This window comes from Esox lucius, chromosome 21, assembly GCF_011004845.1.
Source record: "Esox lucius isolate fEsoLuc1 chromosome 21, fEsoLuc1.pri, whole genome shotgun sequence".
In the NCBI taxonomy this organism is placed as follows: Eukaryota; Metazoa; Chordata; class Actinopteri; order Esociformes; family Esocidae; genus Esox; species Esox lucius.
The window spans coordinates 10,918,594-10,943,834 of NC_047589.1; the positions used below are offsets into that span (position 1 = coordinate 10,918,594).

Sequence of the window (25,241 nt, forward strand, 5' to 3'; positions counted from 1 at the left end):
TCTTAGCGACAACTTATTCTTTATCACTGGTTCTCTTAAGACCTCAGACTTTTTTTATTTATTTTTACAATCAGCAGCAAATTTAAAGTGGAAACTCCACATAATTTTTTTAAAACTCAGATGCATCTAACCACACCACAGTATTTTACAGATTAAAACACTGATCCCGGAAATGTGTTTTTAATGCAACCCACACAAACGTTGTTAAATTAGGTTTATGATCAGTTTATAGGCTACTTCCTATTTTTCTGGTGCAACACCATAGTCGAGCATTACTCCGTTTATTTTGCTTCAGAATCCATTTCAGCGTCTGTGTGCCATGTATTGTGACATTGTAGTAATAGCTTCAATTATAACGTAACATTTATTCTATTGCCTAGATGCAGTTCCATGAATATACTCTGCCCGTAGAATTAGGACCACTAGGATCTCTGAGTCTGCCATCAAAGATCACAAAGATAAGAAAAGTCTTAGCATCTCAAAACAAACGTTCGCCACACCTGCTTCATTAACACCAAACACTTGCTTCAATTGTACTGTCCAGCTTCAATTATTTGAATGAATGGCTTCCTTTCAATGTTTTCTTTTTTCTTTTCTTTGAATGTTTAGTGGATGACGGCAGATGAAATGTTTTATATTTACATTCCATTCATAACGCTAAGTGAAAAAAAGTTTACAGAAATTGCCTGGGGATTGGCTAGTTGACATATTTCATGATGACTCACAGCTAGCTAAACCCGCTAGATTGGAGAAACAACTATGGAGCTGAGACAGGACTCAAATCAAAGTTACTGGACATGAGGTGTTGGTTTCTTTGTGGTCAATCAACTTGGGCCTTTGGTAAGGGCGGTGCTACTGTTTGTCTGCGAGCAGCCAAGGGGGATGAACCTGCGTGGGACCCAGGGAACGTGCCGTGTTTGTGCTCTGTCCCAATGAATTCATTCACCCACCCTAACCCTTGAGCTCTCGCCAACCACACGCAGCCAATTGTGCGCAACCAGAGAAAATCAACAAGGGCTGCAGCCTGTCTAACCTTTCAGCGACGGAGCACTGAGTGAGGCTGGAACTGTCACATTAAGGAGCTGCCTTGCTCAGCTGAAATGAACCAAAACATCAGTCTAATGGGAAAGCCAACGACATGTGCTTTTTTAGATCAAGGATTTCTTTTTGATGAAAGAAAATATGTTGCTGCAAATTGATGTGATATGTTGTTGTGACATCGGGATGTGCTTGATGTTTGTGGGACACTTCTCAGAGTCACGAGACGTCCCCTCTTACACTTAAGTTAACGTTTTTCCCGAAGCTTTGAGCTGTAGATGCTCGCAAGAGTTAAGAAAACATCCTGTACATTTTCAATTCAGGTCTGCAGAGATCCACAGCCCAACTCACGAGAAGTCATCGGATAAACACGAGTCCCAAGTTGAAGCTAATATAGAACTGCTGGAAGGAAAGTGAAAAATAATGTAGTTTTTTTTCTCTTTTTTTACTACTGGTGATGAATAATTTCATAAGTGATCCTAAAAACTCTAATGGCTTTACAGAAAAGCAGAGCATATTTCTCTCATTGCCAGAAGAAGTGTTTTGCATTAAAAGAAATACAGTTTTTAAGTGGCAGTCTAGACATAAGACACGCCTTTCTGGGGCAATTTGGGATGCTTTGGGAGTGAAGGGAATGCACTTGGTTTAATACTGTCCATTATAATGAAGTTCAAAATGTGAGATTATAAATGTGGAATGGGATTTGGAGTTTCATAATTCATTCACAACAAGAAATACACTTGTTAAATTCCTCACGTTTTGTACGTTGCTTTCTTTGTTAACACTCCTCTCCCACGCTAAAACGATCTATTATAGAACAGGCTTACCTTGTTTCCATGGGGCTGTGAATATTTATGTGTGTGCATTAAAGTTGAATCCTTCAGCTCTGGAGGTGCTGAGAGTTAAACATCTAGAAATACTGTCCAGAAATGAATTCATTGGACTTCAAGGGACACACCTCCCCACCTCACTCGTGGGCAAAATCATTTTGAGCTAAAACTGAGAAATTACAATCTAAAGTACATACATTTATGTTGAATTTGTTTGCACATGGCAACACATTTTGAGGCAAACCAAACCGCAGCACAACTTTTACAAAAAACAATCTGTATAGAATCAAAGGCAACAGTTTAAAGACCATATTTTTGCCTCACAAAGATTAGTACACAACTTGTTCACTAAATCAGTTTCAGATTTGGCCTGATGATCAACCTCGGCTTTGAATCAACAGGACTGAAATTACCCGCAGCTTCCAGCCTCCCCTGCTGACAGTTGGGTAGAAATCTAGTTGAACTTTGTGAGAGGAGGCCAGGCTTAGCTCTACTGGCTGGGGGTGTGAGTTACGGGAGTGATCAGATAGTTCACTAAGCAGCGCATCGCATGAACCACTTCACACAAAGGACGAAAAGTCAACTTGTTCATAAGGAAACAGGGATTTGCAACTCAGGGTCTGAACAGGACCCACAGGAAAAAAGTGACAGCGAGGGGCTGGAATCAATTACTTGCTGCAGCTGGAACCAACGCAGTACTTCCTGGATTGTTTCAATTAGAGTGAAGGAGGATGAAACGAAGCAAGCGCTGAGAAATCTGGATTCTTGGCACAATGTTGAATGGCCGGTTCAAACAATGGGAAGGATCAGAGGCGGGAGGTGTGAGGCTGGTTCCATGGTTTCATACCTGTACCCCAGTGAGTCATACGGGGTGAGGTGGCTAGCAATGCCCCCTGGGTGAGAGAGATGGTCAGGGATTCAGTCCCTGCGTCACAGTTGCTGCTTTCCTCCGCGGAGATCAGGGCTGATTCACTGACAGAATACCGACTGCATGCGAGCTATGAGACTCTTCCTCACTCCCCCATTCACCCCACACACCCCCCTCATCGCCACGACATGGCACCACTGATAGAGGAATCAGGCTAGACAAAGCGATGACAGATGGGACACGTCAAAAACCTTTTTTACTCCTGACTCTGGGGGGTTGGGGGCGTGGGCGGGGGTGACACTATCTTTCATGGCTGAGGCTTTGCCAAATGTCAGATAAAAACCTTTATTCTCTTTCATTACATTTCGCCTTCTTTATGCTTTCCTGGATCGATCGGCAAGCTTAAGACTTAAAATGAAATCTCCTGCATAAAACTGCATGGAACACAGCCGCTCTCGTTCCCAATGTACATGTATCAGCCCAACCTGGTCTCAGAAGGATTACACACACTATTTTATGTACATTTTAGCCAGGGGATTTCCTAAGATATATTACAGTAAAACAACGTTAGAGTCAGAATGGAGAAAAAAAACAGAAAACCATGTGTCAAAACAGCAACCTTCCACATCCCAGACAGGTGTGCTACCCACTGTTCCAGTGAGAAACCTTAACCCTAACCTTAACCCCAGTGCTGTGATGCATAATGTAAACCTAACTATTCTAGCGACCTTGGTGCTGCTGTTACTCATCCTAAATCTACATATCCAGTGTGGGGCAGTGGGTAGGGTGACTGCCTTCTTATCTGTATGTTGCCAGTTTGAAACACAGGTCAGACATATTGTTAAACATTTGTCATTATTTATACGTTTTCATAGCGTTTGTAAATATCATACGTTTGTCTGCCGTTCTTGTGTTATTTTACGTTTTGATGTTAGGTTTTAATAATTTGGTTATGTATCATACGTTTTGGTGGCGTATTGTAATTTAACCTAACGTAACGTCACATGTCATACGAAATCAGGTGCCATGGATTTTCGTGAAATACTCTTCGTATTCCTGAGACTACATTGCAACCTTCATGAGAGAATGGATGAAAAGCTTGTCAAATCTGACAGATGTAAAGAAATCTATTAATTTGTATCAGTAAATTACATGGTTCTAATTAGGTCTTCAAGGGACATGGATCAGTTTACTGAAGTTGATGAAAATGTTTAACATTGAAGGTTCAGTTGATCTAGCTTTAGACATACAGTACAGGACTATGGCACATGAGTTAAATTTACATCTAGGAAAGGTTGTTATAATAGGAATGTGACATGCCTTTGAATAATTTCTGAAGTTGGCTATGTATAAGGTAGCGGTGATGGCAGATTTTAAGTCCCTTTACAATTTGCATATAAAGTATAAGGATACCATTCTTAACCTTTGGAGCTGGAATTTATTTGTCCCAAAAATCAGTACCAAAAGTTTAGCCACTATTGTTCTTGTCCTTTGGAGTGGGCTGTCAAAAATGTACATTTTCCCATCAAAACATTTTAGCAATGGTTATTAAATCTGCCTTAATCTAATCTTTTCACCTGACATAATTCAAATCTGCTATCATTAGCATCATGTGTATTTGTTGTAGCATCAAAGTTTATTTGACTGTGTTCTGACTCTTATGAATACAACTCGAGTGCTTTACAAGTAGTTAGTTATACAACAGTTAATGTGAGGAAAAAGCATAGAAAATGTTCAGAAATGTCTACATAGGTCCAAAATCTCCATTTCAAATAGCTGATCCATGGTAACTTCACCTTAAAACAATTCCATTTGTTAGCTTAGCGCACATAAAACATTTAGAAAAAGAAAGAGCATAGACTTCAGAGAAATTTGTTACATTGGTTTTACTATTATTGTCTTTAAATCCTTATATAGCATTTGTCACGTTATATCTTGATTTGGATAGGAACATTTTGCCTATACCCTTTTATTTTGTCTTGTAAAACACAGTGGAAGACCTTTTGATGTGGTTAGCTATTTAAAACAAATGAATTTGCTTTGAACTTTAAATACAGCATAAATTCTGTATGGAGGAGTGGGCCAAAATCCCTGCTGTAGTGTGTGCAAACCTTGTCAAGAACTACAGGAAACTACAGGAAACGTATCTCTGTAACTGCAAACAAAGGTTTCTGTACCAAATGTTAAGTTCTGCTTTTCTGATGTATCAAATACTTATGTCATGCAATAAAATGCAAATTAATTACTTAAAAATCATACAATGTGATTTTCTGGATTTTTGTTTTAGATTCCGTCACTCACAGTTGAAGAGTACCTATGATAAAAATAACAGACTTTTACATGCTTTGTAAGTGGGAAAACCTGCAAAATCAGCAGTGTATTAAATACTTGTTCTCCCCACTGTACATTATATAGTTCCAACAGACAACTGCTACAGTTGACATCTAGACTGGAACCTAAACTTTTGCTTATGATACAGCTCTTGTTGGTGTGATAATGAAGAGAATAATGCCACCCCCTATGGCCAGAATAATAGAAGCAGGAAATAATCTATCCCGGCAGTCATTAGTAAATCAAACAAACAAATGTTTTTATTTATTCTATTTATTGCCCCCCCGTCGGCTGCTTATTGCAGCTTTTCCAGTTGTGAAAGTGGTGCTCGTAAGACTTAACAAGCACCTTTTTGTGTTATATGTCATCCGATTGTGTATCACATTACCCATTTATTATGACTTGATACGACAGGTGATAAACTGTAGTGTTTCTTTTTGCAGTACATATGATGTGTTACCAAAACCATTTGTCAAATCATACAAATTTGGTTCGCTTAAGATCCTGCAATGCATCTTTAACCAATTACCCCCAGAGGCCGAGCAAAAAACATAGTTTACAACTAAAATCATTTGGAACAAGGCAATATTTGGAAGAGCGAAAAAGCCTGTTATCAATGAAACTAGAATCCTTTATATTAAATATTTATATTTACGCAATTTTAAAGAGAATAGGAGCACTCTCCACATTAAACAAACACTTCATCTACTCTTCCAACATTACTGGCCAAATATTTTCATCTTGCACGTCAAGCCTTCCAGTTAAAGGCAGGGGGAACTTTCTCGAAGCACTTAACATAGCAACAGTTAAAGTCACAGGCACATCCAAGTGAGAAACACGTTACTAATATTGTACCGGCTGTTTTAATGTGCTTGAACATGCAGCACGGTCAGTGTCCATTCTGACCATCTGTCTACCGCTCTTACTCAGAGAAGGGAGCTACGTATTTTCCCAGTTCTGATCGTATCCTGACTCAGTGACTGGAGAAGCAGCAAGAGTGATGGGTGGGCCCCTGAATCACATAGGCCATAGGCTACTTGAATCAGCCCTGCCCTTTGTCATGAGTCTGGGACTTTTGATTTGTTTGTTCTGGCTGAGAGGGGCAAGAGCTGCCAACACTATAGATGTGGGAGTGGGGGAAGGATTGGCGGGGGACCTCAGAGTCCAGGTTTTCAATCAGTGTGAGTTTAGGGAGGTGAAAGCTGAGGTTTTTGGGGGGGTGGCAGGAAATGTCCTTGGCGAGGTCATTCTTCTGGCTGGTCTGTGCCTTTCTCAGACGGACGGCGTATGAGTGTGCGAGACGGTGTGTGCGTGGGCCTTTTGTTGGTTTGAGTTACGCATGGTGAATGGAAAACAGTTATGATGGTTGCTTTTTTCCCCAATAACATTTGAGTCAAAGGGTGGAACTTCACCTTAAGGGATACATTTGATGGAACTCACACACGCACAAATGAACAAATGCTCGCTCATGCGCATTCGCGCGCGCGCGCACACACACACACACAACCACATAACTGGTCTATCCTCACACGTGCACTCACACATGCATATCGAAACAGAGAACAGTTTATTACCATAAGGAAGCATATGGGGCGTAGAAATCCCTTGATTGTGTGTGCATGTTTGTATGTGTGTACGTGTGTATATGTGTGTGTTTGTGGAAGAAGCTTGTCATGGAGCCACCAGCTCTTGGAAACAGTTTTTAAAGCTGTCTGGGTTCCGTACGCCGGCACACACAGCTGTACCGCAGAGTGTTGCCTCCCTCTCCCTCACCCGTTCCCTCTTGCCCTGGCCCGCTGCCTCTCCTCTGTCTGCCTCAGTCCTCCGCTTGGAAACAGTGAGGCTATGCTAGCGTCAAGGCTGTGCTGGCCACCCCAGCGAGCCTTTAACGTTTCCCTGCGTCTACTATGAAGTGGAGTCATTCCACACTGAAAGGTCAGAGATTTAGCCAGTTGGATAAATGGTTCATAATGACATCTGTCTCTCTTCTTTCCCCCTCTGTTAGCATTTGCCTCAGTTCCTGCTGTCCTTGTGTGAATGTTCATTGTAGTACCAAACGTCCAACACCACTCCTGAACAGAGCATTTGCCTCCTCTACCTATTTTCCTTATATGGCGTTAACGGCTCCTGTCACCGCAGGCAGAGATTCGTACAACATTTTTACAACTAATAAAATGAACAAACGATTTTGTGTCGAGGCGATATACCAATCCGTCCAGTGTGACTAATGTTTTTGAAGACAGTTGCATATTTACCAACGAATACCTTTGGGACTTCAAATACAGACTTCCTGGCAAACGAGTGTGGTCTCCCAAACCACAACACCACGCCCCTGCCCGAGCAGTACAGTACACTGAAGACTGCTTATAAATAAACATGCTGAGAAACATTCATGAAGATGTTTTTTTTTTTCCACTTGGGATGGGGTCTCTTCAGCGTGAAACGGCCAGCCAGACATGCATTAGACATGCCTCTCACATTTTAAGCGGAGTGGGAGACTGAAAACACAATGTGAAATAAGGTCAGGTGTCCTAACCGGCATTAGCCACGCACTGACTGCAAAATATAATCAAGGCTAGTTTACACAAATGGTCAACAGGCCAGGACACCCTGAACATATAAACATGCTGTAACCTAAAGATAGCAAATGCCGTTGGCAAAGTGAGTTGTTTTTTATAATTCCACAAAATACAGAGAGGATGCCTCTTTACTAGCTGGGCTCAATGTTTGGACTAAGTTAGTGTACATTTCCAGAGTCAGTCTTAACGAAGTCACTGAGCTGGCTGTCCAATTAGACGCACATTAACCATCACAACAAATTATATATGTGAGCATACATGTGGTATATGTCTATCTGACTAGAACGTGTATTGACCATTGACGTCCAATGGATATACAGTATAATGAGCCTGAACCTAATCTCACTACTTGCTTCAATATACCTCTGTTCCATACTCACTCTCTAAATGCTCTCCCATTCTCTCTCCAGCTTCCGTTTCCCAGTCATTTATCATTCAGCATGAGCCAGACCAACTTCTACAGTCTTAGACACTGAGATAAACCATTGCTCGTCGCCGTACAAAAAGATCGAATGACACATAATGTGCCTTTAGACGAACACGCAGGCTGGGATTCATTGAAGTTCACACAGTGTCTTTATTTACAATATTAATCCCCTGCCCACACACATCTTAAGACCTCGCTCAATGTATACAGTTACTGCACCCCCTAAGGTCTTCCAACAGCCCGTTCCAGAGGGCAGTGCTGTACTGACTGAAGGCAGCATTCCAGATGCCAGTGCTGTAGTGACTGGAGGCAGCATTCCAGATGCCAGTGCTGTAGTGACTGGAGGCAGCATTCCAGATGCCAGTGCTGTAGTGACTGGAAGCAGCGTTCCAGATGCCAGTGCTGTAGTGACTGGAGGCAGCATTCCAGATGCCAGTGCCGTAGTGACTGGAGGCAGCATTCCAGATGCCAGTGCCGTAGTGACTGGAGGCAGCATTCCAGATCCCAGTGCTGTAGTGACTGGAGGCAGCATTCCAGATGCCAGTGCTGTAGTGACTGGAGGCAGCATTCCAGATGCCAGTGCTGTAGTGACTGGAAGCAGCGTTCCAGATGCCAGTGCTGTAGTGACTGGAGGCAGCCTTAGCAAAACATTTTGGTTTGACCTTTAGAACACTGAAAGTCAAGCGCCAGAGGACCTGAGGCTGATCACATATCAAACCATCAGGTGAAAAAACACAAAGTGAACCAACGCAGGGATTTTGTAGCTGTTTTGTGTTCTCAAACCCTAACCTTGCTTTCTCCCCAATTTCATGATTTCATGAACCCTAACCCCGTTTCATCACGCCTCCTAAAGCAAACCGATGCCATTCTGGTTATCTTGCTGCTCCCTCAAGGGTGTTGCTACACTAGAAAGTCCACACTGGAATCTCTGCACGCCTGAAGGAATGCACTTTCCAGCCTTCAGCCACAATTGAAGTAACAAACGAACAATCCGACAAAAAGACTTGCTAGTGTGTGACGAGGCAAGGCCACTGTGTTCGATTAATAAACCCCCAAAACCAGACAGTGCTGGTAAATTTCATCGGCCACTGTGTGACCCATTGGCTAGACCTTACTGGGTACCACCGCAATGGAAAGCAATTGTAAAATTTTTCGGAAAAAATCAGAACCTTTATTTTCATCAGCATGCAGTCACGGTCATGCCAGCAGATCCGGGACAAGGCTAAGAGAGCGAGAAAGAAAGACTTGGACAGCGTCAGGCCCAGAATACAGCCAGACCTGAGCCACAGGCTTTCTGGTGTGTCTGGAAGGGAAAAGGGTGTGTGTGTGTTGGGGGTGGGGGGGTGGGGGTGGGGGGGGGGTTACGCCTCACTGAAGGAGCATCTGCTGAAAGACTTACTCATCACTTTCTCAGGGTGAATAACACCCCTCCAAACCCCATCTCCTCTCCATCCCTTTCTCCATGATAGTCGGGGATTCGGTTTTAATGGGGTCTGCTCTGGTTCCACGCCGCGACGGCGGGGATGCCGTAACTTGAGTGTTGCTGGGCTCCCAGCATCTCTTTTGCGGTTATCTCTCCCCCGCTGCGGAGATGGAGTGAACCCATCCATCACAAATGACCATAGCCGTGTGTGCTGGGACACTGAGCTAGGTAATCACAAAAATAATTTAAAAAAAAACATTACCCAACTCTTTACCGTCTGTCTTGTATCAATGAGGATGGTGACGATTATGACTGTAATTACACGAGTGTTTGTTGAGCATATGGGCTTCATCAAGGTAATGATAATTACCCTGCCCTGATTTCTCACCTCTACATAACCTTCCGTCTCCCACTACACACACACACACACACACACACACACACAGATACACAACCAAAACCCTGAACTCCGCCATCCAAATTCACCCCCGTCCTCAACAGCGGCATTCTGACACGCAGACAGCTGCAGCCTCCGGCCAGCTCCAGGACCTCCTGTCTTTTAATGTGCGACATGACACGGCCACAATACGGCCAGCGCCACATTGCGCTACTCCAGCGGTGCGACGCCGTTCCCGAGACTCTGAGGCAGTAAATTTGTCAGGAGCGGAACGACGTGCTGGCTTCACCTATTACGTGTTTCATAAAACTGCAAAAATCCTGCAGCGACAGCCCAGAGTGGAAGGAAATGACTCTTGACCTTTTATGAGACGGACAGCAGCCAAAAGTGCGAGGGGGAGAGGGGGGAGGGCAAGGAAGGGAAGTGGAGAAGAAACATAAAGGCAATGGAATGACACAGAATAGGAGAAACAGCTGAGGTGGTTGGAGCCGACGGGAGGTACATCGTTTGTCCACAAGAGGGAAGAGTTCAGTAAGTCTTCTCTACCACAAAGTGCCATTAAAGCATAAAACATTAGATCATTCACGTCATTTAGGAGAGGGTTATTACAGTACTAATTGAAGTAGTAATTGAGATCAAAGTGTTCATCTGTCATTTTACATGAACAATACAGATCTTTACACACTATTTTCCATAACTTTGACCTGTTCAGATGTCAAGGACTAGACTAACCGAGAATAAATAGACTGTATTTTGAAAGTCTTTGACCATTTAGAACAAAACGAACATTGTGGAGCAGTCCGTTTCTGATGATGGTTTATTCGTGGTTTGTACAAAACATTCCGGACCCTAACTTGATTGTGACACTAGACAGTGACTCATCGTAGACAGTTCACCATCCATAGTCGCAGTCATATCAAGATTCATGTCTTTATAATGCTATGGATTGTTCTCAGTCCACCCATCTGTATTTAAGTGTGTCAGACACCTCTGACACACACAAAGTTTTTTACAAAACATGAGTAAATTGTGCGTCTAGCTGTAGAGCTCCGTGATTTACAAAGGTTTACACAGGACCTATAGTAATCGATAAATGTTCTTAAGTCACACACAATAGCTCTGGCCTAGAGAGGGAGTGGATTTTTTTTGTAGGGGGGGCGACAAGTTTGATGATGCATTTTCATGACTAGATTTTGGATTCACAACGACTCACACTAGCCTCCTGCTTTTGATGACGTCACTTGAAAGAGGTGTAGTTCAATCTGTCATTAAAAACCCAGACGTCTGACCTCAACCCAAACAGGAAGTCAACCATGCCGTCACTTCCTGTTGAATTGGTAGATGAGGAGGCGAAAGTCATACGGTTGTAAGGAAAAACCCATAATCCTAACATCGTCAAACTCTCAAGAAACACATTAATAACGATGACACAACATGAGATTCTTACCAGAGAAGACAAAGGCTGCATGTTTACTGATTCTATGGCATGCTAGCTATTGTAAACAGACAAGACAATCATTTCCAGCTGGAACAATTACTGGATGTGTAAACTGTAGCTCACTGAAAACCAAGGTGTACGTTTTTTTCAATAATGAATAGGCTAATTCAAAAACCACTGGTCAAATCCATCAGAAGTGAAAAGTAAAAGAGTAACTCGGAACGGGCATCAACCTGTGACGAAGCAAGAAAACATAAATCTAATATACATAATTTACTTGAAAATCACTTGCTACATATTTTCAAATGTCGTTCATTACACCAAAGTTTGAAAGCCTAACACTGTGAGATGTACAACAAACCCCAAAATAAAATCCATGAATAAAAGTGAAATATATGAGTCAGTTAATAGTGAAGGGAGGGATCAGGAGAAGGGAGGAGGCAGAGAGGTATAATTACGGTTACACAGAGGGAAGTAGAGGGATACAGAGAGAGGGAGAGAGAGCAAAGAGAGCCCTGCCCACTCTCACAAAACCATTCAACTCGTGCACAGTGTCAGTGAGCATTCCTAGACCTCAACAGAGAACTCCGCTTCCCTGGGGCAACCTTCTGAAGACGACTGCCCTTCCCACACAAAACTTCCCAAGGACCAGAAATCCTCTCCGCTTCAGCCCTGGCAAGACCAACTCCCCGTTCCACAACATTTCTTCACAATCTCCTTTTTCAACAAAAGGATTATTCTTTTTTTCATTCTATCAACTTTCTGACCAGTTTAGCTGGCACTTTTTTCAACTTTTAGCCCAAGTCTCAGAGCACTGCTGACTCTATTCATTTGCCCTGAGCTGCAAGTATACCTTGACTGGTGGAGTTTTTCTTTTCCTTCTCCCTTTTAGTACAAGGACATACGTTTTTTTTTCCACCACTCTCATCATTTTGGCTGCCAGTTGGTGCGCGCCGCCCACTCTCCATTGTCCCGGCAGCAGACCTTGTCTCAACCAGGATGTCTCCTCTGCCACTGGTAAGTGGAATCCTGCTGCTGTTCACCCATTTTGGCGGGGCCGCTGGCTCTTCGCCCATGGGGGGCTCCTTGACGATGACCCAGTCCCAGATGACGCCGGAGGTCACCGAATGCCCGTCCTGCGCACTGGCGAGGCTCGGCGCAGACGACGGAGGCGAACCTGACGTGGTGGAGGCGGTGAAGAGGCACATCCTCAACATGCTGCACCTGCAGGAGCGGCCCAACGTCACCCACCCGGTCCCCCGCGCCGCGCTGCTCAACGCCATCCGCAAGCTGCACGTGGGGCGCGTCGCCGAGGACGGCAGCGTGCAGATCGAGGACGAAGGCCGCGGGCGCTCCGATGCCGCGGACCTGGCCGAGACGACTGAGATCATTACATTCGCAGAGGCCGGTGAGTGTCACAGGTGTGTGTGGTGTGTGTGCGTGTATGTGTGTGTGTGTGTGTGTGTGTAAAAATGTTAGAGCTGCAGTATAAGAGGTAAAACCAGCTTGGCTATAACCGCTGTAGTACTGTAATCAGGTTTGCATATGTAATTCATGGAATTGACCCATTCTCGGGTGGCGGTTTGGGGGGTTGGGGGAGTGCCTACCTGCTTAATTCCACCTGTGTAGTAGAACAGTTTAACTTGTTGCCCCCCCACCCCCCCCGCTCGAGCTGCAACGTTTCACCCAGCACCCCATCCCCCCAGCCGCCCCTCCCTTAAAGACTCTAATGACCTCCTGTAGATTTAGAGAATACGCAATTATCTGCCTAGAGAATCCCCAGGCTTGTATCTCTCGGCTCCCACATGATGTAATTCAGAGTAGCGTGGTGGTGGTCGCCGGGAGACCGGACAAGCACTTTACTCAGAAAGGGCAGGGACAACGAACAGAGGGAGAGAGGGAGAGGGAGAGAGGAGTGAGACGGAGCGAGATAGAAGTCATTGAAAGAAAGGCTCCTTAGGTTAAAGAAAAGCAAAACTTTACGTTACTGCCTGTACGCCACTCTACCAGAGGCGGGTTGAAAGCCGACTGTCAGCTGTGGAGTGGGGCTGTCAAGCCTGCAAGCCTTTAGAGAGATCTGAGTCTGCTCTGACTCAGATAGTCCAGGAGGGGGAAATGGGATATAGAAGCTGTAGAGCAGGGTTTTCGATTCGCACATTTACAGTTCTGTATAATTGGCTAGGTGAACTTGAGGCTCTGTCACAGCGAGCGGGGGGGGCAGGGGGGAGTGTAAAGGACGTGCACTCCAAGTCACGAGTGACGTTCACGGCAGTTTCAAGAGCACCCCTTCACAAAGACTTGACAGATAACCTTTTGTGAACTCATGTAGCTTAAGTTGAACCAGTGGTCAGACTTTAATGAGATTTTGCTCCATTGAGTGATGTCAAGTTCATGTTCCTGTTATGGGGTCACAAAAACTAGGAAATGAGTCAGGGAAAATGGTGTAAATGTTCAATATTGCATGTTGTTAGATACAGTAGACTAATGTTTGGTAGAATGTATCGATTTGGAATTGTAATATATGTGCTTGACGCTGAACTATGAAATAGTAGCTATATTATTGCAGACAAATAAACACTGTGTATATTAGATTTGGGTGGAAAAAAAAAACTGTTAAAGTAAGTTGACAGTGATTGATCTATTGAGGTTGTGCAAGTCATAATGTTATGGAGATATTGAGTTTAAAACAGTTTAGCCACCTTTTCTTCCAGTGGAATATGCTATTCTAATCAGTACTAAAGAAAGGCTCCCAACCTGAAATTCTGAACAACAAACATTTGAAATAAAGGAACAGTTGAGCCGCTTTGAAACAAACTGAGATGAGGATTACGCCATCGTAAATATCACATCTGAGTTCATGTATGTGACAAAGACAGATGATATATGAGAAATGCATGGAAATATATATCCCAGAGGCACATCTGGTTTGTTGTGTTATGCTTATGCCAACCTTTCTCATTTACACATCTCCTGGCAAGGCTTTATGGTTCTATACACAGACCCACCACAGGGGGCAACAGTCTCTCTCAAATATTTGCCTGTATCATTCCATGAGTATTTTATCTGGCTGTGCTGTTGCTCTAAAATCATTGTCCACACAAGATTTGAAATAATCCGCATGTCGCCGTGACGACCAATGTCCGCAAGTAGTTAGGAATTCTAAGAATTAATTAGTGATGAGAAGTTGACCTGCCCTGACATTTGGTCATATTTACATCATTCAAAGTAGTTTTGACACAGCTAATCAAGTACTTCATTCAGACTCCTGTGTAAGACACCCCTGAGATCCAGATGCCAATTCAGCTAACTTGTTTGCTTACATAAAACCTCCCATAATGGTCCCTTTTGCTATAAATAGGCTTTTTGAATGAAATTTAGATTAAAAGGGAAGAGTGGCTTTATACACTTCCGCTTGTGGGTGATTTTGTTTTTTTTAAAGCGCGACATTCTGCTGCATATAATTGCTTCATTCAATGGAAAAAGGGCCCCAATAATTATTTTGGTCTGTTGGGACAGTCTCTCATGAAAGAGCCTTGCTCACTGGGGGAAAGTGTCGAATACTCGTAGTGCCAATTTCCTCCCGCAGTCTGCACCCGTTCCTCCTTTCAACCCATCTATCCGCGGAGTTCAGCAATTAATTAAACACATCATTAGTGAAATTACAATGTCCGCATTCATCTTCCAGTCACATTGTCTTTCTCCCTCCCTCTCTCTCTCTCTCTGCACCACGTTTTTCTGGCTCTCTTGATTAGGCTACATAGACTTTCAGTCTTAATGGCTGTTTGAGGAGCACAATTTCTCATGACACAGCCAATGTTCAACATGTACATTTGTAAGAGCAACAGTTTTTCTCTGCCGATTAGGCGTAACCTAACTAATAGTTCTGTTAAATTGCCCCTCTCTGTCATTTTGTCTATTCAGACCCGCAATCAGGCTATGTCCTCTCACAAGGACTTAAAAGCTGACAATGACTCGGTCACATTCCTCATCAGTTACAAAAGAGTGTCCCTCTTATCCATGCATACCCAATAATATGACTCTTTCAGGATAATGGCCCAAAATGACATGCAATGGCATATTCTTGTGTTTTAGCTTAAATTGGCATTTACTGTGTACCCCTGTTTCTTTTTTTGGCTTGTTCACCAGCAGGGCTGTGAGCTTTAACTACTGATAGATGTCTCATCTCTCCCTTAGGAACAGTAAATAAGCAATGAGCCATCAGTGCTGCTAGACACACACTAACAAAGCACTAAGAAAACATTGCCCCATAGACAAATTGAAGGAATGTACTTTTTTCTTTTTTCTTTATGATGTTGCTACAATTTATATTTTTGCCTTGTAGTTAGAGCAATGAAATATGTTTTGGAATGTGATGTCAAAGCCCGTCATAAGAGTCCTGATGTACCGTGACTGACTGAGTCTCTTTGCGGATGTTTCCAAATTGAGATTACGCTGCCAAGGCCTACTACAAAAGGGCATGGAGAAAGTGTCCAGATACACCCAGACGAAACCTTCCTGGTTCATATGGCTCTGTTGCAGTTACTTGTCAGCCAGGGGTTTTAAGCTATGTTGAAAAAGCAAGGGGAAATATTTGATAAAAAATACTTTCAACAGTACTTTCCCACATCACTGGGCTGGTCGATCAAAAATAAACTGACCGGTGGTCGATGCCTTGGGAACTCGGTGTTCTGTCAAGTTGTGCGGCCTTAGGCAGCAGGACAGGACGAGATCCACATTCCCGGCCTTTTAAGTGAAAGGGAGTTGACACCAAGCCTTGGGCAGGTCTCATTGGCTGGCGTGGAATTCAGTCCGTGACAGCCAATGGGTGGCGAAGCTTCTTCTTGGACACTACTTACACCACAGTGTGCCTTGACCTCAGCCACTGAAATGTAAACAGATATTGAACAGTGGCCGAGCAAGCAGAACAGAGGGATAGGAGAGGCTCCACAGGACAGTTAGGATGTGGTACACCGTGACATTCTTACAGCAAGTGTCGTAACTATTAAACCTCATCACCGAGATATCACACTCTGCCTGGCTACCCTTGACGTCCAAATCGGCGACAAAGGATTCGAACGGAACGTTGCCTCCGCGGGGGAGCTCAGTTGAACGCCGGCGCAGTGGCCTCTCCACCGTACCGCAACGTAAAATGAAACGGAGCTTATAATAGATGCCAGAAGAGAGCGCGCTCCACCCCCCTTCTCATCTGCGGGCTCGATGTAGAGACCGGGCCTTCTCGGTGTGTACTTCGGTGAAGACGCGCTGTTGTGCCACCGCACAGACGCCGCGGTGAAGGCGGAATGACGGTGCCTCTCCCGCCTGAAGAAATGCGACAGCCTCCGTAGGACCCTCGTAAGCTTCTACAGATGTTTTGACTGAGCGTAGCCGCGGTGCACGGCAAACCTTGACGGCCGCAAAACATGTGTTGTGCGTTGTGAGGTCAGAGCGCGCCGCCAGTGCCCTCCGGGGGGGGGGGGGGGGGGGGGGGGGGGCGCCGCCACTGCCCACCGAGACGCTCACATCAGAGAGTGACGCAGGCAGGCCACAAAGATCGTCACGGACCTAGCCACCCGAGCCACGGGGTATTCAAGACGCTACCATCGAGCACGATGAAAAGGTTTGGGAGCGTCACCAATGGGACAAAGACTGAACAAAAGCTTCTGCCCTCAGGCTGTCAGACCATGAAAGCAACTGCCTATTCATTTATTTATTTCCTGATTACCTCACATATGTAGTGTTTGCACATCTTGAATACATGTTCCGGGGTGGGAGGGACGGGGCGGGGGGAGGGTTACATCCCATATTTAATGAATTTTATCCCGAATTGCACTGAAGCCGGCATTAATGAGAGGACAGAGGAGGGCTATCTCTCACTCTTCCCGTTTCAAAAGGTTAGGAGTCCGAGCAGGCTGTATTTCTTCCCACTTTGCTCATTGTTCTTGGGAGTGCCTTGGCCTGTAGTGTCCCGGCCTGCGGTGTCTCAGAGCAACTGCTGCGTCTCTTCCTGTGCCTGGGTGTCTAATTGTGTGTACAGGGTCATAAATCACAACCGCTGCTGGTTCATCTCTTTCCAAAAAGGCCAGCACAGAGAGCTTTCACTAGTGAGATAATGGAGTGCAAAATGGTGAGGGCGAGAGTCCCACAAAAGCGATTGAAAGGGGGTTACGTGACCGGTGGAAGAACTGACCTTGACAATTCCTGTAGTCAGTCGGTGGTCAGTTGTTCATGCAGCCCAGATGGAATGTAGCCTCAATGTTAGAAGGCAGTTTTACAAAAGGGTAAAAAGAGAATTGGCAGGTCCGTTGTAAACCTAGTGCTTACGGGATGTTATTGGAATGATTTTCAACACACACACGTGATAGCCTGCAACCCATTTGTGGGTCTGTTTTATAAGACAATTGCAATTAGGCCACCAATGTTTTAGAAACATTCAGTTGCTGAATGTATTTCATGTATTTCTTACGTTTAAAAAAAAAAAATGCTATATCTGCTCGTTCCTAATGAAGAATGTTAGCAAGCAAGTGTGTTAACACCACATAATCGACCTAATATTAATGCATGCAGCTCTATGCTGAAAATACTGTTATTTAAGACTTTTATTTTTCCCTCTTGTATGTTCATTATAATTTCCATAGTATTTCTACCAGGTGAAATCAGACTGGAGTATATTCAACAATATAAAAACAACCCAAGAGTTCTCCTGATCTAATGTACCATATGTCCTATTGACATTTTTAGAACACTGGGCTCTTCGCACTCCACCATTGCTTTCATTGTCATTAAAACGTAACGTCTTGCTGCTAGGGCAGGCGAGTACTTAATTAATGTTTAATCTACTTGGGGAAAATGAGATGATAGGCTGCTCTGAATGTTTAGTCTGCTCTGAAAGTAGGCCTTCTAGTGGACTAAAAGTGATGGGAAGTGTTGCTACCACCTGCTGCAGCTACCGCCCGCAATCACTGGTCGGGTCAAATTGGGTGATGCAGAATGTGTTGGATTGCCTAAGTGGTGGAATACCAAATCTGACCGAAAGGTCTGGGCAGAGATCAAAGCCTAGTCTTCCTCCAAAGGTAAAGTCGGATTATTGAATTCATTGATTAGGACACTATTTAAGTTGAAGAGACTCCCCTCACACCCACATACGCTCCTTTAAGCTGTCTAGTAACTCAGGCCTGCCCCTCACTCCCTCTTCTGGTGTTTTATTTGAAGATAAGCGAAGGGGGAGGTAGGAATGGGTAAATGTTATTTTTCATCTTTGTTTGCGGGACAGCTGGGCAAACGGTCCTTCTCGTTGGGTAAACGGGTGTTTATTGTTCAGGGATTACTGTACCTCTCTTCAATCTCTCCCCCTTTTCGTCCCTCACAAATATCTCGCTGAACCGCGTTGAGTAGCCGTTCACTCAAGCCCTCTTCACAGGGCGGGTTTTCTTTAGGTTAGGGCCTCCTTGGGTTTGTACAGCTTAGGGAACTTTAACCCATTCTTCAGCCATAGTGCAGGATTAAATAGAAACAATGACAAAGCCACCGCTGGCAAAGACCATTATTTTTAGCCTGCGTTTGGGATGGAGCCGCTGTGTTTGTACAGATGGGCATGAGCTGTGGACACAATCGCAGGCACACACACGCGCACACACACACACACACACACACCCGCAACTGTCGTCAACGTTGTTTCAACTAAATGTAGGGTAAACAAACAGAGAGCGTAGACAATGTTCTCCATGGATGTTCTAATAACCTACATTGGGTCTCACTGGGACTGAGAGGGAGAGTCTAAAATGCTGGCCTTTCACACTCACGCACAAAGTTATGGAACCAGAACCCATTAATAATAATGTCATCACATCCCCTCTGAGGCCACTCAGCACAACAACAACACGCGGCGTCTGTCCACAAAAAGAGTGGAAAGGAATCTCGTACACAGAGCACGCAGAGCCAAACCGAATAGCCAGAGAGTGAGCTTTATGTGTTGTTGAGACATCACTTTGTAAAGATTCGCCCATGTAAATGCAAGGGATTAGCTGAGACGTTTGAGATGATCTGTTAGGAGAAGCTTTCCAGAGGCTTGCTCCGCGCCTTTGCTTAGGTCCCTGGACACGCGCCAGTGGTGAGCTGTGAGATCTGAGCTCAGATATATCAGCAGGCCTCTCGCAGTGATGCAAGTGGTGACCTATCGGCCTGTGAAAAGGGCAATAATTATAGATAATAACTGGCATCTTTACTACGGCTCACATTAAGGCTGGCCTGTGGCTGTTGCGTGCCGTACACAATGCAGTCTTCTGGATGGATCACCGGTTCAGAGGTTATGCAACGCTGTGGTATTTTTTCCACACTGGGTGTTTTACAGCAAAGTGGGCAGAAAGCAACGGTCGCATTTGTTGTAGGGTTGCGAATGAATGTTTGTCAGTAGCGTCAGATTGTGTATACACGTCCCAAATTTGGCTGAAAATGTAAAGTCCAGTGCCACTGTATGTAAATACTTTCTGTAAATGCTTTTTTGTCTTGCTAGCATAGGACATAACAGGTTATTATTTAAATGATGGGCTTACATTTGAAGATTCTTCGACCCGAAAGATGCTAATTCAAATAAATAACTGACCGGGGGCCGTATTGACAAAACATTTCATCTTATCACTAGGAGGGTTCTTAAACAGCACTAAAGGTTCCTAGCTAAGGGTTCAATCTTAAAACCTGTTCACAAAGCTGCTAAGAACAACTTTTACTAAAGAACGAGGAGAAGTCTTAAGCCAAGAGAAAGGGCTGAGTTAACCCCTTTGCTATGGATGATGTTGTGTTCCATGAACAAGCCTACTTACTATGCCCACAGTGATTGGCTGATAGGGGAGGGGTCTCTGTCAGTGAATTAATCATAGCAATACTTTAGAACGATGTGTCATGTTGTCATATTGAAATTGATATTTAAATAGAAATGTGGGGTAAGTGTCACTGATTAAACATGAAACCAAGAATGACATACTAACTAGTCAAGATATGTTCAGCTAATTGTCAGCCTCTTACATGTCTGGCAGCTCTTGCGCGTTCATCTTTTGATGGTGCAGTAATTTGTGCAATTATGGGTCCCATATATAGCACCAACCACACCAGGTGGTCCAGCTATGGCCAAGAAGTTGGGTTTGATTCTTTGTAGTTGACGAATGAGGAAACCAAATGATTTGTCAGGCGATATGGGGTCTGGAGTGGGCATTTATTGTTTGATGTAATATTCAACTGACCGACGACTGAGAAATGGACTACATAGTTTGTCTGCGCTGCATAGCTGCATTTTCCCTGTGGTCATGTAGCGTAGAGTTGTCACAACATTGATCTCCAGTGTTATTGGGTTGTTTCTGTTTGGTGAAGTGACTGCATCAATGACTAGCTCTACTATGATCATAATACCCTCATCCTAAGCCGATACCTTTTTAAAAGCTCGGTGTCATTAAGTGTTTCTAAAATGTTGACCTGATTATGAGGCGGATTGCCGGCAGCAGCCTTTAGGATTGTTTGTGATTTGGTCTTAGTGACTTTGGAGTCCTCTTGACTACTCCTAACATATCACCAGATTTAGGAGCTGGTTTTAGCGCTAAAACGCTTTTATGAAATACTTTTATGAAGGCCTAAAGTTAGGACTGACACACCCATTTTCTTTAAGAGTTACTCCTCAATCAGCAAGTTAAGGAGCTATTTTCTGCCTTAAGATTTTTGGTGAACACGGCCCCAGAACTTTACCAAATGAACTCATGTCAAGCCAGCCAATTATATACCCGCCATGCTCAGTCTTCACTTGAACGTTCTGCCAATCTAATCCTTCAATCCTCTCTCTGCTCTTCCTTTCCTCTAGGTGACTCCCCAGGCGTGGTCAACTTCATCCTCTCCAAGGAGGGCAGCAAGCTTTCTTTGGTGGAGCAGGCCAATGTATGGATCTTCCTCCGACTGGCCAAGAGCAACCGTAGCCGCGCCAAAGTCACCATCCGCCTGCTGCAGCAGCGCCAAGGCCCCGATGGCCGCGACAGCTCGGTGCCGTTGTTCGAGAAGGCGCTGGACACGCGGCGCAGCGGCTGGCACACATTCCCCGTGTCGGCCAGCGTCCAAGCCCTGCTGCAGGCTGGCGGGAGCACACTCAGTCTGATAGTCTCGTGCCCCCTATGCGCCAGCGCTGGGGCCACGCCCGTCCTGGTGTCGGCCGGCGGCGGCCGGGAGCGCGAGCAGTCCCACCGACCCTTCCTCATGGCGGTGGTGCAGGCTGGTGAGACGCGGCGACGCCGCAAGCGGGGCCTCGAGTGCGACGGCAAGGTGCGCGCCTGCTGTAAGCGCCAGTTCTACGTCAACTTCAAGGACATCGGCTGGAGCGACTGGATCATAGCGCCGGGGGGTTACCACGCCAACTACTGCGAGGGTGACTGCCCCAGCCACGTGGCCAGCATCACAGGCTCTTCCCTGTCCTTCCACTCCACCGTCATTAACCAGTACCGCATCAGGGGCTACGCGCCCTTCCAGAACATCAAGTCGTGCTGCGTGCCCACGCGGCTACGAGCCATGTCCATGCTCTACTACAACGAGGAGCAAAAGATCGTCAAAAAGGACATCCAGAACATGGTTGTAGAGGAATGCGGCTGCTCGTAAATGTCTGGCATATCCGGAGGGGCTGGCAGGTTGGTTACCTGTAGGCACAGTACTGACTCGAAGCGGAGGAGGGAGACGGAGGGATGAGTGCACGTCGCTTCCCAATCCTTCCCACCCCCCCTCCCTTTGTCTGTCTTTCTCTCTTTGACGCAAGACACTTGTCAAGACCGACTTCTGTTTGGATTCGACGACTGGCTTGTTCTCTGTCGTGGGGCAAGTCCAAGGGGTATCTATAACTCAGAGAAGTCTCTGCGGCACTTTCAGAAAAAAAAACAAAAATGAAAAAGAATATATAATATATTTTTGTTACAAAACTGATGGAGTTAGGTGAGAGGATATTTATGTTACCCAGATTGTGTTGTAGTCGCTCCTTTCATGCACTGCAAGACGAGAGACCGTGCGGATGAGGCGCCCGAAAAAAAATCTCAAAACTATGCAACTTGTCAAGTATTAAAATTGTATTTTCTTTTGCCTGTTTAATTTTCTCAATTGTTTACTTTTTCAAAAGAAAAAAAAGAGGAATTCTTTTTTTAATACTTTTTTTGAAGTATGTTTTACGTTTGACTGACTTTGTGTGCGTGTGTGTTTGTGCTCCTGTGTGTGCATGCACATTTGTGGAGCAAGTGTGTGTTGTTGAGAGATACTTGAAAGAAACAAGTTTGACCAGATGCTGGAACCAAACATGTATAATTATTATAATTATGATAATTTTGTATTAATAATATTATTGTTTGTTGTTTTTGTTATTTTTGTTTAAAAAACGTTACAAACGTTTTCAGTTTGCACTATACCAACATTCTGATCAGCCTAGTCACAAATATCAAGGGTATTCGAAGAGATGTTAAAAAGCACTTATGAATGGACAAACAAATAGTGTACGTGAGTTTAAAAAAAGTGAGTGATAAAGAGATAAATAAGATGATTAGATACTATTTTGAGAAAAAGTAGAAATGTATGACATTTCTCTGACCACACCAAAGAGTTTGTGTGTTGCCAACCATCATTGTGAGGCAGTTACAGTTCGTTTCACAAAGAAGTCTAGGTTAGCGTTAGCATAGCCTAGCATCAGTACCCAAACATTCCTTTGGCTCCTGCACAGTAATTGAATTTCCCATAATGCTTCACTCTAACATGCTTTTTGGAATACTATGTTGCCTGAGAGCGGCTTATTATTGTAACTTAAAAAAGCACTTGCTGTAAGGTCAATGCTGTAGTGCTTTGGGAGAAAGTGTATGTGTCCAATTAAGTCAAAAATATAATTCTGGAATATTTAGTTAAAATATTTTATCTTATATCTCACCAAATATTGGAAGGTCACATCTTATACCAAGTAAAAGTTTTTGTTTGGAGAGTTGGTTTGTTTCGCTTACTTTATGAAACACTGTACATTCTCTAATGTCTGAAATGAAGCAATTCGAAATGTTGGTAACTCTTGATTTTACTGCCCAATGTTTACAAGCTTGTTTTGTAATTACTCTTTGGCTTCTTTGATGAATTTCCACGAGCATATCTATGTCCAATTATTAGTACTTACAGTAGGTACTTACCAGTAATATTTCATTCTATTTCAGTGTTAATAGTGTTGACATACAAGCAAATATTGCACATAGTTTCTCAGTTAAACCCACATGAAGTGAACCAGTTTTAAACGGGCTGTAAAATAAAGTGTTACCTGATCTTTCCCCTCAAAGTTGTGTTTTTTGAGTATAGAAACATTAAACAGTACAGAAACATATTTATGTACCATACAGTGCATTGATGCATTCAAAAATATCAATAGAAAAAAAGGCTAAAAAAGAAGAAAAAAGTGGTTGTATTGTTTAAATTTTTCTTTTATAAATACAAAAGAATTGACACTGAAACAAGTGGACTAAGAATAAAAAGCATATTTTTTATTCTGTATATATGGAAATCAGATAACAGTATGTTGCATTGCTTTGTTGTACAAATCAAAAATGTGCTTGTGGCTAAGTTTTTTAATCTAATTTATTTTACAGTATTTTTGTTTTGTTTCTCTTCACCATTAAAGTTAAAAGGATGTACACTAAAACAAATGTAGTTTCAATTCTCTGTTCAATGTTCAAAGGTTTATTTGTAATTTGCAATAACAAGTTACGGCAAAGAAATGCTTGGTTTTCCTACTCCTGACAGTGCAGTTAAAAGTTAAAAAGTAACAGTAATTATAATATACAAAAATAAGATAACACAATCAATCAGTAATAACACTATACAAAAACACACATCAATAATAATAACTACACAACTATGAAACCGTGGTGCAATGTAAAAGTGACAGGTGTGCATGGACTATGGATGGAAGGGAAGATGGGTTCCCGAGTTGAGCAGCCTTACAGCCTGTGGAAAGAAGCTGTCCCGTAGCCTGTTTGTTTTGGACTGAATACTCCTGTACCTTCTGCCTGATGGCAGCTTGGTAAACAGTCCGTGGCATAGGTGGCTGGGATCTGTAATGATCAGTTTGCTCCTTCTCTTACACCTCTCTTTGTAGAGATCTTGCAGGCTGGGCAGGTCAGACCTTGTGATGCTCTCTGCTGTTTTAATCACCCTCTGCTTTGCGGTTGAGGGCGGTGCAGCTGCCATACCAGGCGGTGACACAGCTGGTCAGGATACTCTTGATGGTGCATCTGTAGAAGTTGGTGAGTATCCTGGAATCCATGCCAAATCTCCTTAATAGGCGTAGGAAGAAAAGCTGTTTCCTGGCTTCCTTCATCACGATGTTAGAGTGATTAGACAGGTCAAGTCGTCACTGATGTTGACACCAAGGAACTGGATGTTGTGAACTCTCTCTACTGCAGACCCATTGATGTGTATGGGGGCGTGGTCTCCCCACAGCTGCTTCCTGTGATCAACCATCATCTCATTTGTTTTGCTGATATCGAGCTGGAGGTTGTTATCATGACACAACGAAGTCAGTGACCTTCCTTCATCTCTATAGGCTGACTCATCGTTGTCAGAGATCAGGCCTATGATGGTGGTGTCATCAGCAAACTTAACGATGGTGTTGGAGACATGAGTTGCCAGGCAGTCGTGGGTGAAGAGAGTACAGTAGCGGGCTCAGCACACAGCCCTGGGGTGAACCAACACTGAGAGTCAGTGAGGAGGAGGTGGCGTTGCCCATCCGTGTTTTCTGATAAATACAGTCCAGTCTTTTAGTGCGCGGTCATTGCATGACACTAAACTATGGACTCACATCACAACACCATAAAAGATCAACCATTACTGAACCGTTATTGCACACATACACACGCACATATGGATAAGAGTCTCCA

General features: G+C 44.0%; 1 protein-coding gene across 1 annotated transcript; it reads left to right on the plus strand.

Moving 5' to 3' along the window:
• Positions 1–11,841: 11,841 nt before the first annotated feature.
• On the plus strand, positions 11,842–23,967 carry inhbaa (inhibin subunit beta Aa). Its single transcript, XM_010900919.4, has 2 exons — positions 11,842–12,739; positions 21,173–23,967. The coding sequence occupies exons 1-2, from the start codon at positions 12,331–12,333 to the stop codon at positions 21,952–21,954; spliced, it is 1,191 nt and encodes a 396-aa protein (XP_010899221.2). The 5' UTR covers positions 11,842–12,330; the 3' UTR covers positions 21,955–23,967.
• The last annotated feature ends 1,274 nt before the right edge of the window (positions 23,968–25,241 follow it).

What these genes read in the sequence shown, in the direction of transcription:
- inhbaa (XM_010900919.4), top strand. Translation starts at nt 12,331, where the DNA reads ATGTCTCCTCTGCCACTGGTAAGTGGAATCCTGCTGCTGTTCACCCAT. An exon ending in CATTACATTCGCAGAGGCCG is followed by an intron (nt 12,740 to 21,172) that starts GTGAGTGTCACA and finishes CCTTTCCTCTAG; the next exon opens with GTGACTCCCCAGGCGTGGTC.